The 20,114-nt window shown below is 34.4% G+C and overlaps 1 protein-coding gene across 1 annotated transcript in view; it reads right to left on the reverse strand.

The window, feature by feature from the left end:
- The window catches only part of RNF180 (ring finger protein 180), a 189,835-nt gene that overhangs the window by 131,455 nt on the left and 38,266 nt on the right, over positions 1 to 20,114 (reverse strand). The window contains exons 3-4 of the mRNA XM_032336146.1: positions 11,538 to 11,633; positions 8,983 to 9,942 (exon numbers count right to left, since the gene is read on the reverse strand). Coding sequence (XP_032192037.1) covers positions 8,983 to 9,942; positions 11,538 to 11,633 — 1,056 coding nt within the window. The remainder of the gene's footprint in view (positions 1 to 8,982; positions 9,943 to 11,537; positions 11,634 to 20,114) is intronic.

Below are 20,114 nucleotides of genomic sequence, written 5' to 3' on the forward strand. Positions count from 1 at the left end.
AATAGAGCTACCTTACAACCCAGCAGTTGCACTACTGGGTATTTACCCTAAAGATACAAATGTAGTGAACTGGAGGAACATGTGCACCCGAATGTTTATAGCAGCAATGTCTACAACAGCCAAACAAACTATGGAAAGAACCTAGATGTCCATCAACAGATGAATGGATCAAGAAGAGGTGATACACACACACACACACACACACACACACACACAATGGAATACTATACAGCCATCAAAGGAAATGAAATCTTGCCATTTACAATGATGTGGATGGAACTAGAGGGTATTATGCTTAGTGAAATAAGTCAGTCAGAGAAAGACAACTATCATATGATCTTATGATTTGAGGAAGTAGAGATGCAATGTGGGGGGTTTGGGGGGTAGGAAAAGAATAAATGAAACAAGATGGGATCGGGAGGGAGACAAACCATAAGAGACTCTTAATCTCAGAAAACAAACTGAGGTTTGCCGGGCAGAGGGGAGGTGGATAGGGAGAGGTTGTTGGGGTTATGGACATTGGGGAGGATATGTGCTATGGTGAGTGCTATGAAGTGTGAAAACCTGGCAATTCACAGACCTGTACCCCTGGGGCTAATAATACATTATATGTTTATAAAAAAATAAAAGAATTATTAAAAAAAAGAAAGATGCCCAATATCATTAATCATTAAAGAAGTGTAAATTAAATATGCAATGAGATATCACTTCACACCTGTCAGAATGGCTACAATAAAAAAACAAACAAACAAACAAACAAGAAATAACAAGTGTTAATGAGATTATGTAGAAAAAGGAATCCTTGTGGACTGTTGGTGGAAATGCAAATAGTGGCGCAGATACTATGGGTGAACAGTACGGAGGTTTCACAGAAAAGCAAAAACAGAATTAGCACATTATCCAGTAATTCCACTACTGGCTATTTGCCCAAAGAAAATGAAAACATTAATTTGCAAAGATCTATGTATCCTTATGATTGCTGTACCATTACTTACAGGAACTAAGACAGAGAAACACCACATGTCCATCCATCCATAAATAGATGGATAAGGAAAATGTGGTGTGTATGTATATGTATACGTGTGTGTAAATACACACATACATAGTAATATACACACACATATTCAAATGATGGAATATTACTCATCCATAAAAAAGAACGAGATCTTGCCATTTGCAACAACATGGATGGACCTATAATACTAAAGATATAATACTAAGTAAAATAAGTCAGACAAAGGAAGACAAACACTATATGATTTCACTTGTGTGTAGAATTTAAGAAACAAAACAAATGAATAAACCAAGAAAAAAAGAGACAAAAACTAACTTTTACATACAAAGAACAAATTGGTAGCTGCCAGAGGGGAGGTCAGTTGGGGTATGGGTGAAAGAGGTGAAGGGGATTAGGACTGAATTTATCTTGATGAGCACCGAGTAATGCACAGAACTGGTTAATTGTTTTATTGTACAGCTAAAAGTAAAATAACACTGTATGCTAATTATACTTCAATAAAAAAATAAAAGAGAGTAATGAACAAACTGAAACCATAAATTGACACAAAGTAGATTGAGAAATAAATACCACTCTGTCTCCATCTATGACTAAAGGTCATGATGTTCTTCCTAAAAGAAGACCGTTTCATGACCAAGTTTATGTGTTTAATGAAACCAGTAAAATCTGTGTTGTTTTAATTGTCAGATTTTCATTGCTAAGGCTTTTTGTTTCAATAAACCATTAATTTTCTGTTGGAGGCAGAGAAAAAATGAGGAATATTTGTTCAATATGTGGATTACTATTACAGTTCAGATATATAAAAATTTCTCCTCTTTTAAAGGGACAACTGAGTATGTGTTTGGAATATGATCTCTGCATGATTTGAAGATGATGAATCAAGTGATAAAAGAGTAAATGAACTCCTTTAAAATCTACGCAAAGTTCAAAATGATCACTATGTAAAAATCCATGGAAATGAAATTTAGTGCCTTTGTGGAAGATATGTATCTTTTCTAGATAAACCCAAATAAGCAGGTCTTTGTTATAATTTATTGGGTCCTATTCTCCCCAGGGCCTAAATCACACCTTTGTAATAATAAAAGTAGTCTTAACTCGTATAATTCACTGAGAACAAAATAATATAGTCATTGTAAATGGTTCAGTGATTTATTACAAACCATGATATTAGGTCAATTACTTTATATTCTCATGCACAACACTCCAGAGAAAAATGAGGTAAATTCTTTGTTTCACAATAGTTTCCTGAGGGCTTTAAAGAGACATTTTCTTTTACTCATATTAAATAGACTTAAGGTTAAAAAATGAAAACACAATAGAATGAAATGCTGTTTACGAAGAATTGTTTTAAAAATATTATGCAATTATACTAGGGACAGTTTTACTTTCCCTCAATCCAGAGGAAGAAATATTTTCTCCAGGAAGAAATTTTTGATTAATTTCCTCAAAATGCTAGTATTCCAGTCTTTTCATGATTATATTAACCACTTAGACAAAAGAGGTGAGCCAAAAAAAAAAAAAAAAAGAAAAAAAAAGTCTCAAAAGAAATTAGAAAATAGTTTGAACCGAATTATAATAAAAACCATATAACAACCATAATGTTATAGGATGTAGCTAATGCAGTAACTAAAGGGAAGTTTACAGCATTAAATGCTTAGGTGAGAAAGAAAGATTGCCAAACAATAACCTTCTAAGATTCCAATTAATAAGCTGCTAAGTATTTTTTTTTCTAAAAGGAAAGAAAATGAAGGAAGAAAGAAAATATTACAGGTAAGAGCAGAAATTAAGAATTTAAAAGTAGCAAACAATGGAAAATATAATTGAAATCCAAGGCTGGTTCTTTGAAAAGATCCATAAAATTGATAATCTAGCAAAACTTAAAAAAAAAAGAAGAAGAAAGAAAAAAGAGAGCAAGAGAGAAGATACAAATCACATTAATTATAAGCTTTTAAAGGGGATATCATTACCAATCCAAGACATTAAAAGAATTATAAGGGAATATTACGAACAATACTAATATACAATTTCAACAACTTAGATAATTCACTGAAAACAACAAACTATCAAAACTTAGCCAAAATTAAAGAGATACATAAATTGTTCTATTAAGTACTAAAGAAATGGAATTCAGTTCAAAACCTTCCAAAAAGGAAATCTTCAGGCCCAGAAAGTTTCATTAACAAATATTTAAGAAAAAATAACATCAATTCTTCAAAATATTTTCCAGACAACTGAAGAGGAAAGATTACTTCCTAACTCATTTTACATGACCAGTACTATCTGGATATCAAAACCACACAAGAACAGCACAAAAATACAGAAAACCTTGGGCCAATATCCATCATGTGCAGAGGTTAGGAAAAAACTCTCAAAAATTATTACAAATAATATCCAGCAATATATAGGAAGAAAAATACAATATAATAAAAGTGGTGTTTATTGTGGGACTGAAAGACTGATTCAGTTTAATAATCAGTATTAACACTGAAAACATGATTCTATCAATTGATGAGAGAAAGCATTTGACAAAATTCAACATCCATTTATAATAAAACTTCCAGCCAACTAGGAATATAAGGAAACTTCCTCAACCTGATAAAGGGCATCTACAAAACACCTAAAACTAGCATACTTAATGGTGAGAAGCTGAGTGCTTCCTTCCTAATATCAGGAAAAAGACAAGGATGTCTGTTCTCCTCATTTCTACTCAATACTGTACTGGATGCTCTAGCTACTTCACTAACAAAAAACAACAAAAAAAAAAAAAAGAGGGAAAAAGAAAAAAGGAAAAAGATTCTGGATTGGAAAGGAAGATGTATTTAATAATGTATTACATAAATACATAAATAATGTATTTATTTGCAGACACTATGATCATCTACTAGAAAATACAATGGAATCCAAAAAACAACTACTATTCCTACTATGTTAGATTAGAAAGGTTGTAAGATATAAGATCATACTAACTCAATTTTATTTCTATGTATTCTCAATGAATAATTGGAAATTCAAACTTAAGGAAACAGTATGATTTTACAACAGTAAAAAATATGAATACTTAGGAATAAATCTGACAAGATGTCAAAAGATCTGTACTTTCAAATAACAAGATACAAAGTCAAAACAAAAATCAATTGTGTTTTTGTACACTAGCAACATACAATAGCAATATAAAAATTAAAAAAATTAACAACATCAAAAAGTAAATAGGTATAAAGCTAAAAAAAACAGGTATAGGTTCTGAATGCTAAAAAGTGTAAAATATAGATGAAAGAAATCAAAGACCTAAACAAATGGAGGGACATACCATGTTCGAGGATTAGGAAAATCAACACAGTAATGATTTCAGTTTTCCCCAAGTTGATCTACAGATTTCGTATAATTACAATCAAAATCCCAACAGGACTATTTTGGTAAATAAACAGGCTGGTTCTAAATTTTACATGAAAAGGTAAAGGAACTACAATAAATAAAACAAGTTTAATAAAGAACAGTTAAGTTAGAGGAATCACAGACTCCTACTTTATGATTTATGATAGCTACAAAAATGAAGAGAAAGGACTCCTGGCAATGAGAGAGACACAAAAATGAACTGAAGAGAATAGATAATGCAGAAATAGAACCCCCACACATACAGCCAATTGGTCTTTGACAAAGTTGCAAAAGCATTTCAATGGAGAAAGGTCAGTGTTTTCAACAAATGGGGCTGGAACAATCAAGCACTCTATGTAAAACAGCGAACCTCAACTGAAACCTCACACTTTATCAAAAAGAAATAAACTCAAAATGAATCATAATTCTTAATGTGGTACTTAAAATTAAAAAACTTAAAAAAAATTTTTTTTTAAGATTTTATTTATTTATTTGACAGAGATCACAAGTAGGCAGAGAGGCAGGCAGAGAGAGAGGAGGAAGCAGGCCTCTCGCTGAGCAGAGAGCCCGATGCGGGGCTCGATCCCAGGACCCTGGGATCATGACCTGAGCCAAAGGCAGAGGCTTAACACACTGAGCCACCCAGGTGTCCCAAAATAACAAAACTTTTAGATGAAACCTAAAAGCACCTAAATCATTAGGAAAAAATCTTTATAACCTAAGAATTAGGCAAAAGAGATCTTAGGTATGACACCAATGACATAATCCATTAAAAAAAAAGGGAAATTAGGCTTTATCAAAATTAAGTATGTTTGCTCCACAGGAAAAAAAAAAATTAAGAGACAAAAAGGACAAACTACAAACTCAGAGAAAATCTTTACAAATCACATATGCGATGAAAAACTTACATCCAAAATATATAAAGAACTCTCACAACTCAACACAATGAACACAACCCAATTAAGAATGGCCAAAATATCTAAACAGACACTTCCCTACACAATATATACAAATGGAAAAATAAGCATATGAAAAATGTTCAACATCATTAGGAAAATGCCATCAGCAAAATGCAAATGAAAACCACAATATGATGTGACTACATACCCACGTACAACCATTTAAAAAATATTGGGAATACCAGGTGTTTAAGTGAGGACTCACAGCAAAGGAAATTCTCATATACCAGGTCTTGAAATACAAAATGGTATAACCATTTTCCAAACTGGAAAACAATCTGACAGTTTCTTACAAAATTAAATATATACTTACCGTGAGATCCAGTATTCTCATTCCTGAGTATTTACCTTAGAGAAATGAAAACTTAGGTTCACAGGATAACCTGTACAGGAATAGTTTGAACAGCTCTATTCATAACTGCCCAAATCTTGAACAACTCCCTTGTCTTGAACAGGACAATGAACAAACTGAGGTTTATTAGTATAATAGAATACTACTGAGCAACAAAAAAGAACAAACAATAGATACATTCAACAACTTGAATGAATCTCATAGGCAACTGTACTGTATCAAAGAAGCTGGTCTCTAGATGTTATATATTATATGATTCTAATTTTATAGCATTACATTATTATTTTACAACATCATCAAAAGACAAGCTAAAGTAATAGAGAACAGATCAATGGTTTTCAGAGATTAGAGATAGGACAAGGATATAATTACAAAGATATAATCAAAGCACAATCATAAAGGCACAAGGGAGATGTTGGGGGTGATGGAATTGCTCTGTATCCCCACTGTGGTGGTTGTTATATCAATCTGTTTGTTCAGATCATAGAGCTATATGCCAAGAATATATTTTATCGCATAGTAATTAAAAAACGAAAACAGAAACCCAACAAGGTTATGGTGAATAAGAAAAGAGGTTTGTTCAGCACTTTCCCCCAAAGTAGAAGTTTAATTAATATCTGTTGAATAAAACACTGAAAATTAGTTTTAGTTTCTATTTTAATATTAATCCCATTTATACCCTTAAGCTTCAAAAATTTAAATAACTTTTTATAGTGTCATTAACATTTTTATTATGGTATCTGCCACACAAGGATGTCTAGTTTGTGGGGAAAAAAATTACTAAAATATCAAATGAAAGTCCTAAATCTAGATTTCCCAACCAATTATTTTAAACTTAAAAAATATTATCATTAACAATAGGTAACCTTTCCTTTATATCTTGTATGTTTATCTTCCTTATTTAAAAAAAAGCAGGAAAGGGCGCCTGGGTGGCTCAGTGGGTTAAGCCACTGCCTTCGGCTCAGGTCATGATCTCAGGGTCCTGGGATCGAGTCCCGCATCGGGCTCTCTGCTCAGCAGGGAGCCTGCTTCCTCCTCTCTCTCTCTGCCTGCCTCTCTGCCTACTTGTGATCTCTCTGTGTCAAATAAATAAATAAAATCTTAAAAAAAAATAAAAATAAAAAAAAGCAGGAGGTACTTGGGTGGCCTAGTTGGCTAGGTGTTAGACCCTTGTTTCAGTTCAGGTTACGATTTCAGGGTGCTGAGATGGAGCCCCACGTCTGGCTCTGTGCTCAGTGGGGAGTCTGCTTCTCTCCCTCTCTCCCCACTCCTCTTTCTCTCTCCCTCAGTTACTTCCACTTGTGTGAGCACTCACTCTCTAAAATAAGTAAATGGATCTTTTAAAAATAAAGAAGGGCAGGATCTACGTTGAAGTCATTACTCAAAGGCAAGGTATATGAAACACGTATTTGATAAATGTTTACAGAATTAACTACTCTTTACTGAAGATGGAATGAGCTGAATAGCTAAGCCATTAATTTATCTCAGGGATGAAATCTTTCCAGGACTTATCTTTTGGCTTGAATTAACAAAACCGTTAAAATTCTTCTTCTTTAGGGCTCTAACTGGGGTGTGCACTCACATCACTAACTCATATGCCACTTCCAAGCTTCTGCAGACTTTTACGTTTTCCTTGCTAAGGAGACATTTGGCATTTGTTTGCCAGTAGCTCCTGTGCAACCAAACAGTCCTCCTAGGACCCTGCTGGAGTACTCCCTATACCGACCTGCCACAGGTCTGACTAGAATTCCTTCATTCTGGTTCACTAGTCAAGCAGTTTGGTTAAACCACATGTATGTGAATGAATAAAAGTACCCTTTAAAACAACAACAACAGCAACAACACTGATGTTGGTCTTGCTTAGCTTTAAATTGTATAAAAATACTGTTCCTATGCTGAAAAATAATCAGTAATATAGTTTAAGTTTTCAGAAGTACCCAGCTCAAGAATTAAACACATTTTTTTAAATTGCGAAGATGTTACCTGCATAAATTTATAACACAGAGCAAGTATAATTTTTATACTTCTTTTAAAGTTCTATTTGTTTGAGAGTTATCTGAAGCCCTCTATATCGTTTTAAGGTAGACTTTCTGAATATTCACTTAGCATATGACCATCTCCAATTGATCTATGGGTTTAAGTCAAATTTTCAATAAAAAATATTGGATTTCATATCTTCAATATATTAACCATGAAGCATATTATAGTGGTGCTAAAATATATTCATTTTTTACATTCTATAATATATGCTTTGATGCCACATTACACCATCACCTGCAAATAAACCGAACTACAATGCTCTTTTCAGCATCCAGTCAAAAATATAATAATTACCCATAATTATACTCTCTAACCAAATGATGAAAAATAATTAACCTGATTGAAGCACTCAATGTGGTAATTTTATTCTATTCAGTCTATGACTAGGATCATAAGCAATGAGTTTGCTGAATTGTTTAAAAAAATGATTATGCAAAGTTGCAGCTTTCTATATTTAAGCTCTATGGATGTTAATATTCAACATACTGATTAATAAGGATTGCTATTTACTATAAACAAGTAGGTAACAAAGACAATTTGCAAAAAAAAAAAAAAGTGTACATAGAAATATACTGGTCCTCAAACTTCCAAATTTTCAGGAGCACCTCATCCACTGGCTTTAATTGGTCTCCAGAGCACCTGCAATTTATTGTTCAGCACTTTTGCATAACCATTTTTGAACCTATCATTATAGATACAGGAGTTTAAACCATAGAGAAGCACTCTTTCCTATAAAATTACAATAAGGGTCAATTATTATTAAGATAAACTTCACAAATCAGTAGATTTAACCATATCTGGATCATATGAGCACATAATTACATAATGTTCCTTAAAAATATCCATTTAAGCTAAAAGTGATGGAAGTCAACTAATTTGTCACTCAATTAAATTAGAAAGACTTCTTTGTTTCAAACTGACCTGAAATAAAATCACTGCAAACAATCCCAACATGAACAAATTTTAAATGTATATGACAATCTCACCTCAACATCATGAGATTAGTATTCATGTAAAATACTAGGATTTAGGAAAACTTCCCGAAAGGACATTTCCTAACCATATGTGAACAGAGACAGGTTTTAAGAGAGGTGCATGATTATGAAGTTCACCTAGACAGAAATGTCATTTCAACACTCATTAAAACCATGTTTTTATAATATAGGTATTCAAAGTTAGCTTCTCTCCCCAAACCCCAAGATTTTACCACACAGAATTTTTAGTAAACCTTTTCAAAAAATTACCTGCTTCTGTAGCCATCTTTCATGCCTTCGTTGTTTCCTTCTCAGATTTTTCAATTTGCTCCTTTCTCTCTTACTGAGCCTCTGGTTAATGGCCCCCAGGGAAAAACTGCCTGAGCGCAGAAAGTCCAGTGCCGAGAGGGGCTCTTCCTGGTCCGAGGCCTCCAGCATGCTCCTGCCAGCTGAGGGCAGGTCCATCACGAAAGTCAGGTTGTTAGAACTTGCATGGTCAGAGTACACCGCAGAAGCTTCTAGACCACACTGAAATTCTCCTCCTCTTTGTGTCTGGGTCTCACGGGGAGCCACTGAAAATCTTTGCAGCAGCATATTAGGATCAAAATTGGATGAAATCTGAAAGGAACAGTTATTTTTACTAGATTCTAAAGGCAAGCCTGAAAGGTGAATAGGCTGTGTTTCATTTAGCCTGGGACAGGCAGCAGTCTTACTATGTATTTTATAAAAAGTAGGTAACAAAGTCAGTTTCTCGCTGATGTTCAGATCCAAACTATGTGATTTCCTATGAAAAGCTCTTGTAGTGCATCTGCCAGTCACAAGCTGAGGAACAAAAAGCTGGTATTTTGGATCTGATGCTTTGAAGAGCAGTTTTTCATTCTTCATCTGAAAATATGTTGACCGTACCTCCAGGCAGAGTGCTTCTGTTAATCTTCCAGAGCCATTATTATTTTGGGCCATATTTAAAACCCCGTGATTTCTGTTTCTGGAGGCACCACCTGTCAGCAGAGTTTCCTTGTCACAACCTGACTGAACTCTAGGATGTGACAAGTATTTCAGCGATGGTCTCATTAGTCGGCCTGCCCGTGTTGGCTGATAATCGGTCCAGCTCTTAGAGAGATGTACAGCTGCAAGCTGGCCACAGGAACATTTTGGAGTGCTGACAAAATTAAAGCCCCCTAAACGGGCCCCACAGAAAGGGCAATTCAGTTTTCCAACTGTCCACTGGGCCTACAGGTAATAAAGGAAAGTAAGACAATGCTTTCATTGTAAAGTAATCAAACAGAATGTGAGCTGTATTTTTTTTTTAAAGCCAACCACATGAAAGTTTTCTATGCCACAGAAAAGGCTAGCTTTCTGTTTTCTGATTGGTAGACAGAATAGTAAAGGGAAACAAGCCTTCTAATAAACAGAGATAAGCAACTCCAAAGTTCTAGAATGATAACATACTGCACATCAGCCCACCCCAACAATACTCCCAAGCATTCATTCTAAAAGAATCTCTCAAACAATAGGCTGAATATGGATACAGTGTGAACTAATGAAAAGAAAAATACACTATGGAACCAGGAAGCAAATCAGTCTACAGAGCTTAATTTGCAAGTAAAATCTCACAGAAAAGTGTCTGTTTTGATACCCTTCTTGCATACCAAACACTGTGGGAGGGAACCTTACCCAACCAACAGAATAAAGCTCTTCCTGCCTTTTTACATACAACCAAAAGATACTGGTTGCATACATAACAGTGCATTTTCTATATGTAAGTGCGAAATTAATAATGAACTGGCTTAAAATTATTTTTTTCAGGAGAGACAGTGGAATATCTGCAGCACCCTCATACATTTTGTAAAGTTCAGGACAGTGAAAGCCAGGGCACTGGCTTGTTCCCAGGAAATCATTACAATGTGAGAATGAATGCAGAGGATATCTATCAAATGTTATTTTTTAACAACAACAAAAAAGTCAGAGGAGAATGGCAACTATATTTTTTTCAAAAATCATATTAACACTTTTTCAATGCGTGTTTCGCCCAAAATGTGAGAAATAATAATATCATACTGTTAACAAGGTGAGTTCTTGCTCTTATAATATTTCATTAAGAAGCCTTAAAAATTTGGTAATTTGATATTGATTGTACCACTGAGAATCATTAATTATCCAGTTTATTTTATACACATATGCATACATGAATAATATAGGATATTTCATTTACTCAGTAGTCATTGTTCTAGGTGCTGGAGATAACAGTAATAAACAAAAGAGAAAAATTTCTGACTTTATGGAGTTTTTATTCTGATAGGGGAGCTAGGCAATTAACAAGACCAGTAAGCCATATATGTATGTGGGTAAGCACATGTGCATACATGCACGTGTGTGTGTGTGTGTATTTATGTCTATATTTATATAGGTTATATATGCTCATGCATGCTTACGAGTACTATATATTACATATTGTATGTGTGTATGTAAAACGTAGCTATTTAAATCAGAGAGGAGGAGAAAGGAAGAGTGGAGTGATAATATCAGAGTAGGGGAACTGACAGTTTGCAGAGGCAATGCCTCATTGTGAGTAAAGATACATGGAAATAAGGGAAGCAGTAAATAACTGTGGGAAGAGCAATCAAGGAAGGGGAAATACCATGTTTTAAAGTCTGAGATAAAAAAGTACCTGGAGCTCTCCAGTAATAATGAAGAAGCCAGTAGGTGTAATCAAGAGTTACAAACCCTTTCTTATCTCTTGAAAGAATGAATTCAAGAAAAATAGCTCCAAAAAAAATCCTGGAAGTAGTAAATTCCCAATTTTACTCAGAAACTAAGGAACTTACTTTTTGTATTAGGCAGTTTATCCATTCTGGAAGAGCTTCTATATCCATGTGCCACACATGACAAATACTCTGATCATCAGCAGAATCATATCTGTCCTGTTGTAACAAAATGCATGATATTAGTTATTACCAGTCCTGGATTTATTTAACAAATTTCCTATTTGAGTAAAACACAAAAATATAAATTCAGTTTTAGCTAGGAAGAAAATAACCCCTGCATTCCTCTTCTTATTCCCAACCCCAAAGCAAACCCACAAAGACAAAAACAAATTTTCAAGGAATAACTGCTTGTGAATTAAAAAAAAAAAAAAAAGCCTCCATTCCATTGATTTTATCAAATTAAATTTAAAATTTAGCAAAAAGTCATAATAGACAAATCTGGCACCCTATTCCTTTTCCTGAATGTGAGGAAAAAATAATGCTATTCATGACAACTCTCCCAGGTCTTTAATCCCTGATTCCATCTGGACTCTACTAAGATAGAATAAAGAAGCTGCCAAACAATCTATTGAGGTACTCAAGAAAAGTACAAGAGGATGGGGGAGAATAATAAATTCATAGGCAACCAGAAAAGCCTCAACTAAATTTCAGCTGTATTAGAAGAAGAAAATTTCAGAGAGAGATACTTTTGGCTTTCTGAAACAGATGTGTAGGAAAATATGTAATATACAGGTGAAACTGTACACATATCAGAAGAATGCAGAGCAGGCTAGAATGGAGATACAGGACTCTTTATAACCTTAATTAACCTTAGACCAATTTACCTTTACCTCTCTGGGTCTCAGTTTTCTCACCTGTAAAAAACTTCTTGATAATTGCTAAGATCCCTTCTGGGTATACAAAATTGCATTCTGTGATGGCAGAAAGAGTTTCTTGAGAAGAAGAGGGAAAAATAATGCTTCTGTCCATATACCCATTCCCAGCATCAGATTTTACACAGCAGTAGCTTTTCCAAGTTGCCAAAACATAATTTTTTTTAGACTTCCCTAGCAGTGACACTATTAGGTACTATAATTACATTAACAAACTAAATAAGGAAATTACATAAACATACTTGCAAAGTCTGTATGCACAGTGATAAGAATGAAATAAGACAGAATCTCTGTAAGAACCTTTTGCCAAATAATCTACATAAGATTATGATGTGGAACCAAGATCGCCAAATTTCTAGGTTTAATTTCCCAAGTTGGCGCCTCTGGGCACTATATCACTTTCTCTTCCATGAATACATCTTAAGATACTAAATGGTGGCCCAGTATACAAGAAAAGTTTCAGTATGATTTCTTTACATGTCAGAAGATCTATAAAGAAACCACCTTTACCTAATTTCTGTCAGGCTCCCAAAAGATCACAATTTAATTAAAATGTGAAAGGGAACTGAGCTATTGTTGTGTTAGACCACATTTCATTATTTCATATGCTGTACACAACAGTATTTGATATACTATAAATGAGAGCACTAAGCCAAATTCAAGATTGTAACAGAGGAAAAATACTTTTGTTAAAAGGTCTGAAAAAAATTTCCATTTCTAATGTCTGAATCAACAACACAGGCTGAAAATAGTTCAAAGGCAAATACAAAGTCCTCTGAGAAAGGTATATAGTGGGCCAAAGAGAAATTTTATAGTTTTATTAATGATGCCTAAACTCTAAATCTGGCTAACAGACTGCAACTTATGACGTGAATAGAAAGAACCAAGATGCCCTTCAACAGATGAATGGATAAGGAAGATGTGGTCCATATACACTCTGGAGTATTATGCCTCCATCAGAAAGGATGAATACCCAACTTTTGTATCCACATGGATGGGACTGGAAGAGATTATGCTGAGTGAAATAAGTCAAGCAGAGAGAGTCAATTATCATATGGTTTCACTTATTTGTGGAGCATAACAAATAACATGGAGGACATGGGGAGATGGAGAGAAGGGAGCTGAGGGAAATTGGAAGGGGAGGTGAACCATGAGAGACTATGGACTCTGAAAAACAATTTGAGGGTTTTGAAGGGGCGGAGGGTGGGAGGTTCGGGGAACCAGGTGTGGGTATTATAGAGGGCACGCATTGCATGGAGCACTGGGTGTGGTGCAAAAACAATGAATACTGCTACACTGAAAAGAAATTAAAAAAAAAAAAAAAAGAAGAGTAAGAAAAGGCAAGGCAAATCCATGTCAAAATGAAGAAGGTATTATTGAATGAAAGCAAAGTTAGGAAGAAAGGAGGAAATACTAGAAACAGTCTCTAGCTCAATCATCTTACTGCTCCCTAATATATATGTCCTCACAAGAGTGTTGGGCGGACGTACAAAGGTTTATTTTATCCTAGATTCTCACAAAAACAAAAGAAGGAAAAATTAGGTAGAGGGAAGTAATTACTGGCTCCAGTATAGTAAAGTAAGTACATAATCTGGTGTATCCTCCCTCTCAAAACAAAGTATTTATCAATGACAATTATAAAAGTAACCAAGAGCTGAACTAAAAAATATAGCTGCGGAGATTTCCATGAACCAGAAATTATGAGGAGCCTCTGGAAGATCAATGAGGAAATAGCAGCACAATGTATTCAAGTTCCAAGTACATAATAGATGGGAACAACACAAATAATGGTCCATATCAACGTGGTGAAAATGAGAAACAAACAAACAAACAAAAAGCCCTGGGTAACCATCAGGGGTAGAATGGATGTCTGTCTGTCTCCAGGCAAGAGGTGTACCTAAGGAAGAGAGAAATAGAGCAACATCTTAGGGTAGCTGGAAATGCCTAGAAAAAAATGGAAAGCAGTTACAGAACTCCAGAAGATGAGTTACTAAAGATCAATCTCTATTCTTGCTGAAAATAGTACCATGACATATAAAGAACATGAGCTAGATTTGTTTGTACTAATAAGATACACCTCTACTACTACCGTTTGCTATTTTTAAAAAGTCAAGTGAATTAGAAATAAATGCACTCTGAGCTATGCTATTAAAAGCATACACAACCTAAAAATAAGTAGTATTACAACTTTTCTAAGGAAACAAACATAAATATAAAAAGTACCTAAGATGCCATGTACCGAGTTGACAACATTGGTTAGATTTGAAGGAAGAAAGACGAAGGTTGGGAGTTACTAAAAGGAAATGTTAACTTTCTCATTATTGCTTTACTGGGAGAATATATTAAATAATACTTGTATAATTAAAATTTAATTTGAAAATTGATTCAAGTAAAAATAAGAGAAACTGATTACTTCTGATTCTGGCAATGTAAAAGTAACTGGTATTAGACATGCTCTCAGCAAGCATTTTAATAGATAACACTTAGCAATAACTTACACCTGTCAGAAAGGCTAAAGTAAAAAGCTCAAAAAATAACAGGTGTTGACAAAGATGTGGAGAAAAAAGTCATTGGCAATCACTTTTGGTGTGACTATAAATGGGTACAGTCACAGTGGAAAACAGTATGGAGGCTTTTTAAAAAATTAAAAATACGGGAGACAAACCAAAAGAGACTATGGACTCTGAGAAACAAACTGAGGGTTTTTGACAGGAGGAGGGTGGAGGGGATGGGTGAGCCTGGTGGTGGGTATTAAGGAGGGCACAGATTGCATGGAACAGTGGATATTTCATGCAAACAATCAATCATGGAACACTGATCATGATGTACTGTATGGTGACTAACATAAGAAAAGGAGAAGAAGAGAAAATTTTAAAATTAAATAGAATTAAAAATTAAAATAGAAATACAGTATGATCCAATAATTCCACTAATGGGTAATTTGCCTGCCCCCCCCCAACAATGAAAACACTACTTTGAAAAGACAGATTCACATTTACACTTACTGCAGTCTTACTTATAATAGCCAAGATATAGAAGCAATCTAACTGATAAAGATGTGGTACACATATACAATTCATTCTCACTTTTTCTATACCACACTGTATTGATGGTCCTAGTCAGCAGAGTATGGCAAGAAAAGGAAAAGAGACACACAGATTAAAAACAAAACAACAAGATACAACTTCTCATCAAATAAGATGGATAATAAAGAAAAAAGAACATTAAGTGAAGAAGAAAGAAGTAAAACAGTGATACATGCTAGAACATGGATAACACTGAAAACATTATGCTGGGTAAAAGAAGGCAGACACAGAAGGCTACATATTGTATGGCTGCATTTATGTAAAATATCCAGAGTCCAGCACATCTATAGACATAAAGAAGATCAGTAGTTGCCTGGGTTTTGAGGGAAGGGTAAATGGAGAGTGACAACTTAATGAATATGGGCTTTCCTCTTGGGAGGATGAAAATGTCCTGGAATTAGACAGTGACGATGGCTGTGCAACACTGTAAATGTACTAAATATCACTAGTAGTAAATTTTATATTAGGTATATTTTAGCACAATTTTTAAAAAAGAACAATGTAACTCTTTTATTTGTAGTCAGCATAGTATGAAGAAAATACTACTAAGGAATTCACCAAAATGGCTGTTTAAATTAAGAAGTTTGCATAATTTCAGTATACAATGTCAACATACAAAGGTCTGTGTATCACATTTCTGTATATTAACAACAAATAATGGGAAAGCAAAAATGTTTAAAATATCACTTAGAAAAGTATCCAAAAATATGCCCTCATTAGGTATAAATTTGATGCAACATATTTAAGACCTGTCCACTGAAAACGATAGAACGCTACACAAAGAAATTAAAGAAGACCGAATTAAACCAATGAATGTATCATATTTTTAAGATATCAGTTCTTCCCAGATTAATTTACAGATTCACCACAATCCCACTCAAAATCCTAGCAGGCTTATTTGTAGAAACTGACAGATTACAAAATTTACGTGAATGCAAATGATCTGAAACACCCCAAGAAATTCTGCAACAGAAGACGAAAGGCAGAGTCCATATACTTCCTACTTTCAACACTTACTGGATCAGTGGAACAGGATAGAATCCAAATAGACCTGTATACATGCTCAATTAATTTTTGGTAAATATGCCAAGGTGATGAGAAAACATACACTCTTCAAAAAGTGGTGATGGAACAACTTGATAACCATATGAGGCTAAAAGAAAATAAAAAAGTCCCAAACAATCTTTTTTTAAATTAACATACAATGTATTATTTGCTTCAGGGGACAGGTCTATGAATCATCAGTCTTACACAATTCACAGCACTCACCATAGCACGTACCCTCCCCAATGTCTATCACCCAGCTACCCTAACCCTCCCATCCCTCTCCCCTCCAGCAACCCTCTGTTTGGTTTCCTGAGATTAAGAGTCTCTTATGGTTTGTCTCCCTCCCTGGTCCCATCTTGTTTCATTTTTTCCCCTCCCTTTCCCCCATGATCCCATACCCTGCCTCTCAAATTCCTCGTATCAAAGAGCTCATATGATAATTGTCTTTCTCTGATTGACTAACTAGAGGGTATTATGCTAAACAAAAAAAATCTTGATGCTTACCATATACCATACATAAAATTAACTCAAAATAGATCTGATTCCTAAAAGGTTACACTGTAAGTACAAACTGTCTAGAAGAAAACATAGAGGAGAAAACCCTGTGATAGGAAATGTATTCTCAGAGTAGAAAAACACAATCCATTAAAAAAAAAATGATAAGGTGGATTTCGTAAAAATAAAAACAATCAACTATTTGAAAGGTATCAGTAAAGAAATAAAAACACAAACCACAGACTGGAAGAAAATTCACAAAACCTGTATCCAACAAGAAATTTTTAGCCAGAATATTAAAAAAAAAGTCTTACAACTTAATAAGAAAAAAAAAACCCACAATTTTAAAAATGAGTACAATATTTTTAACAGACACCTCACAGAGGGCACATACTGATGTTCAAAACCACATTTTAAAAAAGGTAGAACACCATTAGTCACTGCAGAAATGCAAATTCAAACAACAATGGATTCCACTGTACATTTATTTTAAAAGTTCATAAAGAAGAAAAAGAGGAGGATGAAGAGAGAAAGAAAAAGAAAAGAACTAGCAGTATCAGTACTTACAAAGAGCAACCAAAAATCTCATACATTGCCAGCATGAAAGCAAAATGGTACAGTCATTTTAGAAAACCTTCAGTCAGTCACTTAAAAACAATAGCTGCACTTACCCTAAGACCTAGCAGTAGCTGGCAATAACCAGGAGAAATGAAAATAGATATCCACATAAGATTTGTATACAAATATTCATAACAACTTTATTATAGCTCAAAACTATAAACATTCTAAACATCCAAAACAACTATGGCATCCCTACAATGGATAAACAACCATAGGATCCATGTAATGTAGTAATATTCAGTTACAAAAAATCAACTACTGACATATGCAACAACATGATTCAATCTGAAGTGTGCTTGCTTTTACTTCCTGTATTCTTAGAGAAAATTCCTTTAAAAATGTGAATTTTTAACAGTTTGGTCATATATGAGCCAAAGCTCATCTTAACAAATTTAAGTGGACTATACAAATCTGTCTGTTAAAGAACCTTGGGAAAGTTACTGAAAATGACTCAATAAAAATAAGCAGTCTAGCTTTACCTAAATATCTTGCCTTAGAAACGAAACGAAGGTATGGATAACATCTTTGCAGAATAGAATTAATCTCACAAAGCAGAACAGAATTAATCTCACAAACGTCTGGCCTCATACACATTAGCCCCTTACATTAGGAGCTGACCTTTATTGAGATTAGTCTAACTGTGACGAATTTTTTTTTTTAAATTTATTTGACAGAGATCACAAGTAGGCAGAGAGGCAGGCAGAGAGAGAGAGGAGGAAGCAGGCTCCCTGCTAAGCAGAGAGCCTGCTATGGGGCTCAATCCTAGGACCCGGGGATCATGACCCAAGCCAAAGGCAGAGGCTTTAACCCACTGAGCCACCCAGGCGCCCCTGTGATGAATTTTTTTAAAAGACTGTTATTGAGAACACAAGCTGGATTGCACAAATAAAGTCATTTTTACTTTGACATTAGGTCCAAAACTTTCTCTGAGTTTTCAAGGTTTTATCTATATATGGACTAAGTAAATATTTCTACACTGGTACAAAGAGCAGTAGCATATTAATGTCAAAGTAAATTAATGGCAGTCATTCTATCAATATTTATTGAATGATTACTAGACACTATGTTACCATATACAGGGAGATAAAATTTATACACACACACACACATGCCGGGGACTATGCTGGGTACCTTACATTTATTATCTCATTTTGTTATTTCATTGTACATACTCCATTATATTATGTAATCAAATAAAGTGATCATATTTAATCTTGTAAGACTGGCCATAATAACAAAGAAACCATCATTGACTATAAATTGTAGAGATGCTTCTTGAACATTCTTACAAGAATAAACTGGAATCACAGTTCTCAGAACTATGAAGGGTATTTTAGAAGGTACTTACTTTTACTAGCTCACTAATATTTATGCTATATTTACTATGCCCAGGCATAGTAAGGACTGTTTTAAGGATTTAAGGATTTTTACTATTTTACAGAGAAGGAAACCAAGACAAGAGCAATTAGGTAACTTTTAAGTAACTCGTCCAAGGTCACAGAAGCAAGGATTTCCAGCAGACAGTCGGGCTTCAGAACTTCCGTCTTCAGTCACTGAGGACAGAGTGACCTCAGTCACAAGTGTTACTTCCTGTATCAAATAAATACTATCGTTTTCAGGCAATCAACCTTCTGATATCATTAGCATGAGTATGTTTTCAGTCATGATACTACTTTTCCCTTACAAAAAAACAAAACAAAAAACCCCAAAACCTGAGCCATAACTTATTTTTAAATTAACCACAAATGATACACTAACTTATAGAAGATGAATGGTAGGTTTAGAAAAAAATTCTACAACTGATTCTGAATGGGACCTAACCTGATTTTTATTTGACAACTATTAATATGAAGCAAGCACACATTTTTCTCTAAATAGTTAAGAGTTAAAGCATTGTTTCATGCCAACAGAGGAAGAAGAAAATCAATTACAGCAACAGATACACGTGAGGGGAATGTGAAAGGCTAGGTGAAGAATGTACAGTATTTTCTGTTTTTTTCCTCAGGAAACTTAGGTATAGCAAACAAAGACAGCCAGGGTCAACAAAGTAGCCTCAATTATAAATGAGACTGCCAACTACTTCACCTGTACTTACACACAGTCTTAGAAAACATATGTAATATTCATGGTATTTACTTCCAATATAGTTTAACAGGTAAAGCAGGGCATCACACTATGAAGTTTATAAGTCTACTGTCAACTAATTTTTAAAACATTTTTTTTATTACATAAAATGTATTATTAGCCCCAGGGGTACGGGTCTGTGAATCGCCAGGTTTACACACTTCACAGCACTCACCATAGCACATACCCTCCCCAATGTCCATAACCCCACCCCCCTCTCCCCACCCCTCTCCCCCCAGCAACCCTCAGTTTGTTTTGTGAGATTTAGAGTCTCTAATGGTTTGTCTTGTCAACTAATTTTTAAAAATCAAAAACGTATGTGATAAGACAAATTTTAACAGATGTATTTTAAGATAAATGACTACAATGGAAGCAACCCGATTTTAGGAATT

Source organism: Mustela erminea, chromosome 3 (genome assembly GCF_009829155.1).
Source record: "Mustela erminea isolate mMusErm1 chromosome 3, mMusErm1.Pri, whole genome shotgun sequence".
Classification (NCBI taxonomy): Eukaryota; Metazoa; Chordata; class Mammalia; order Carnivora; family Mustelidae; genus Mustela; species Mustela erminea.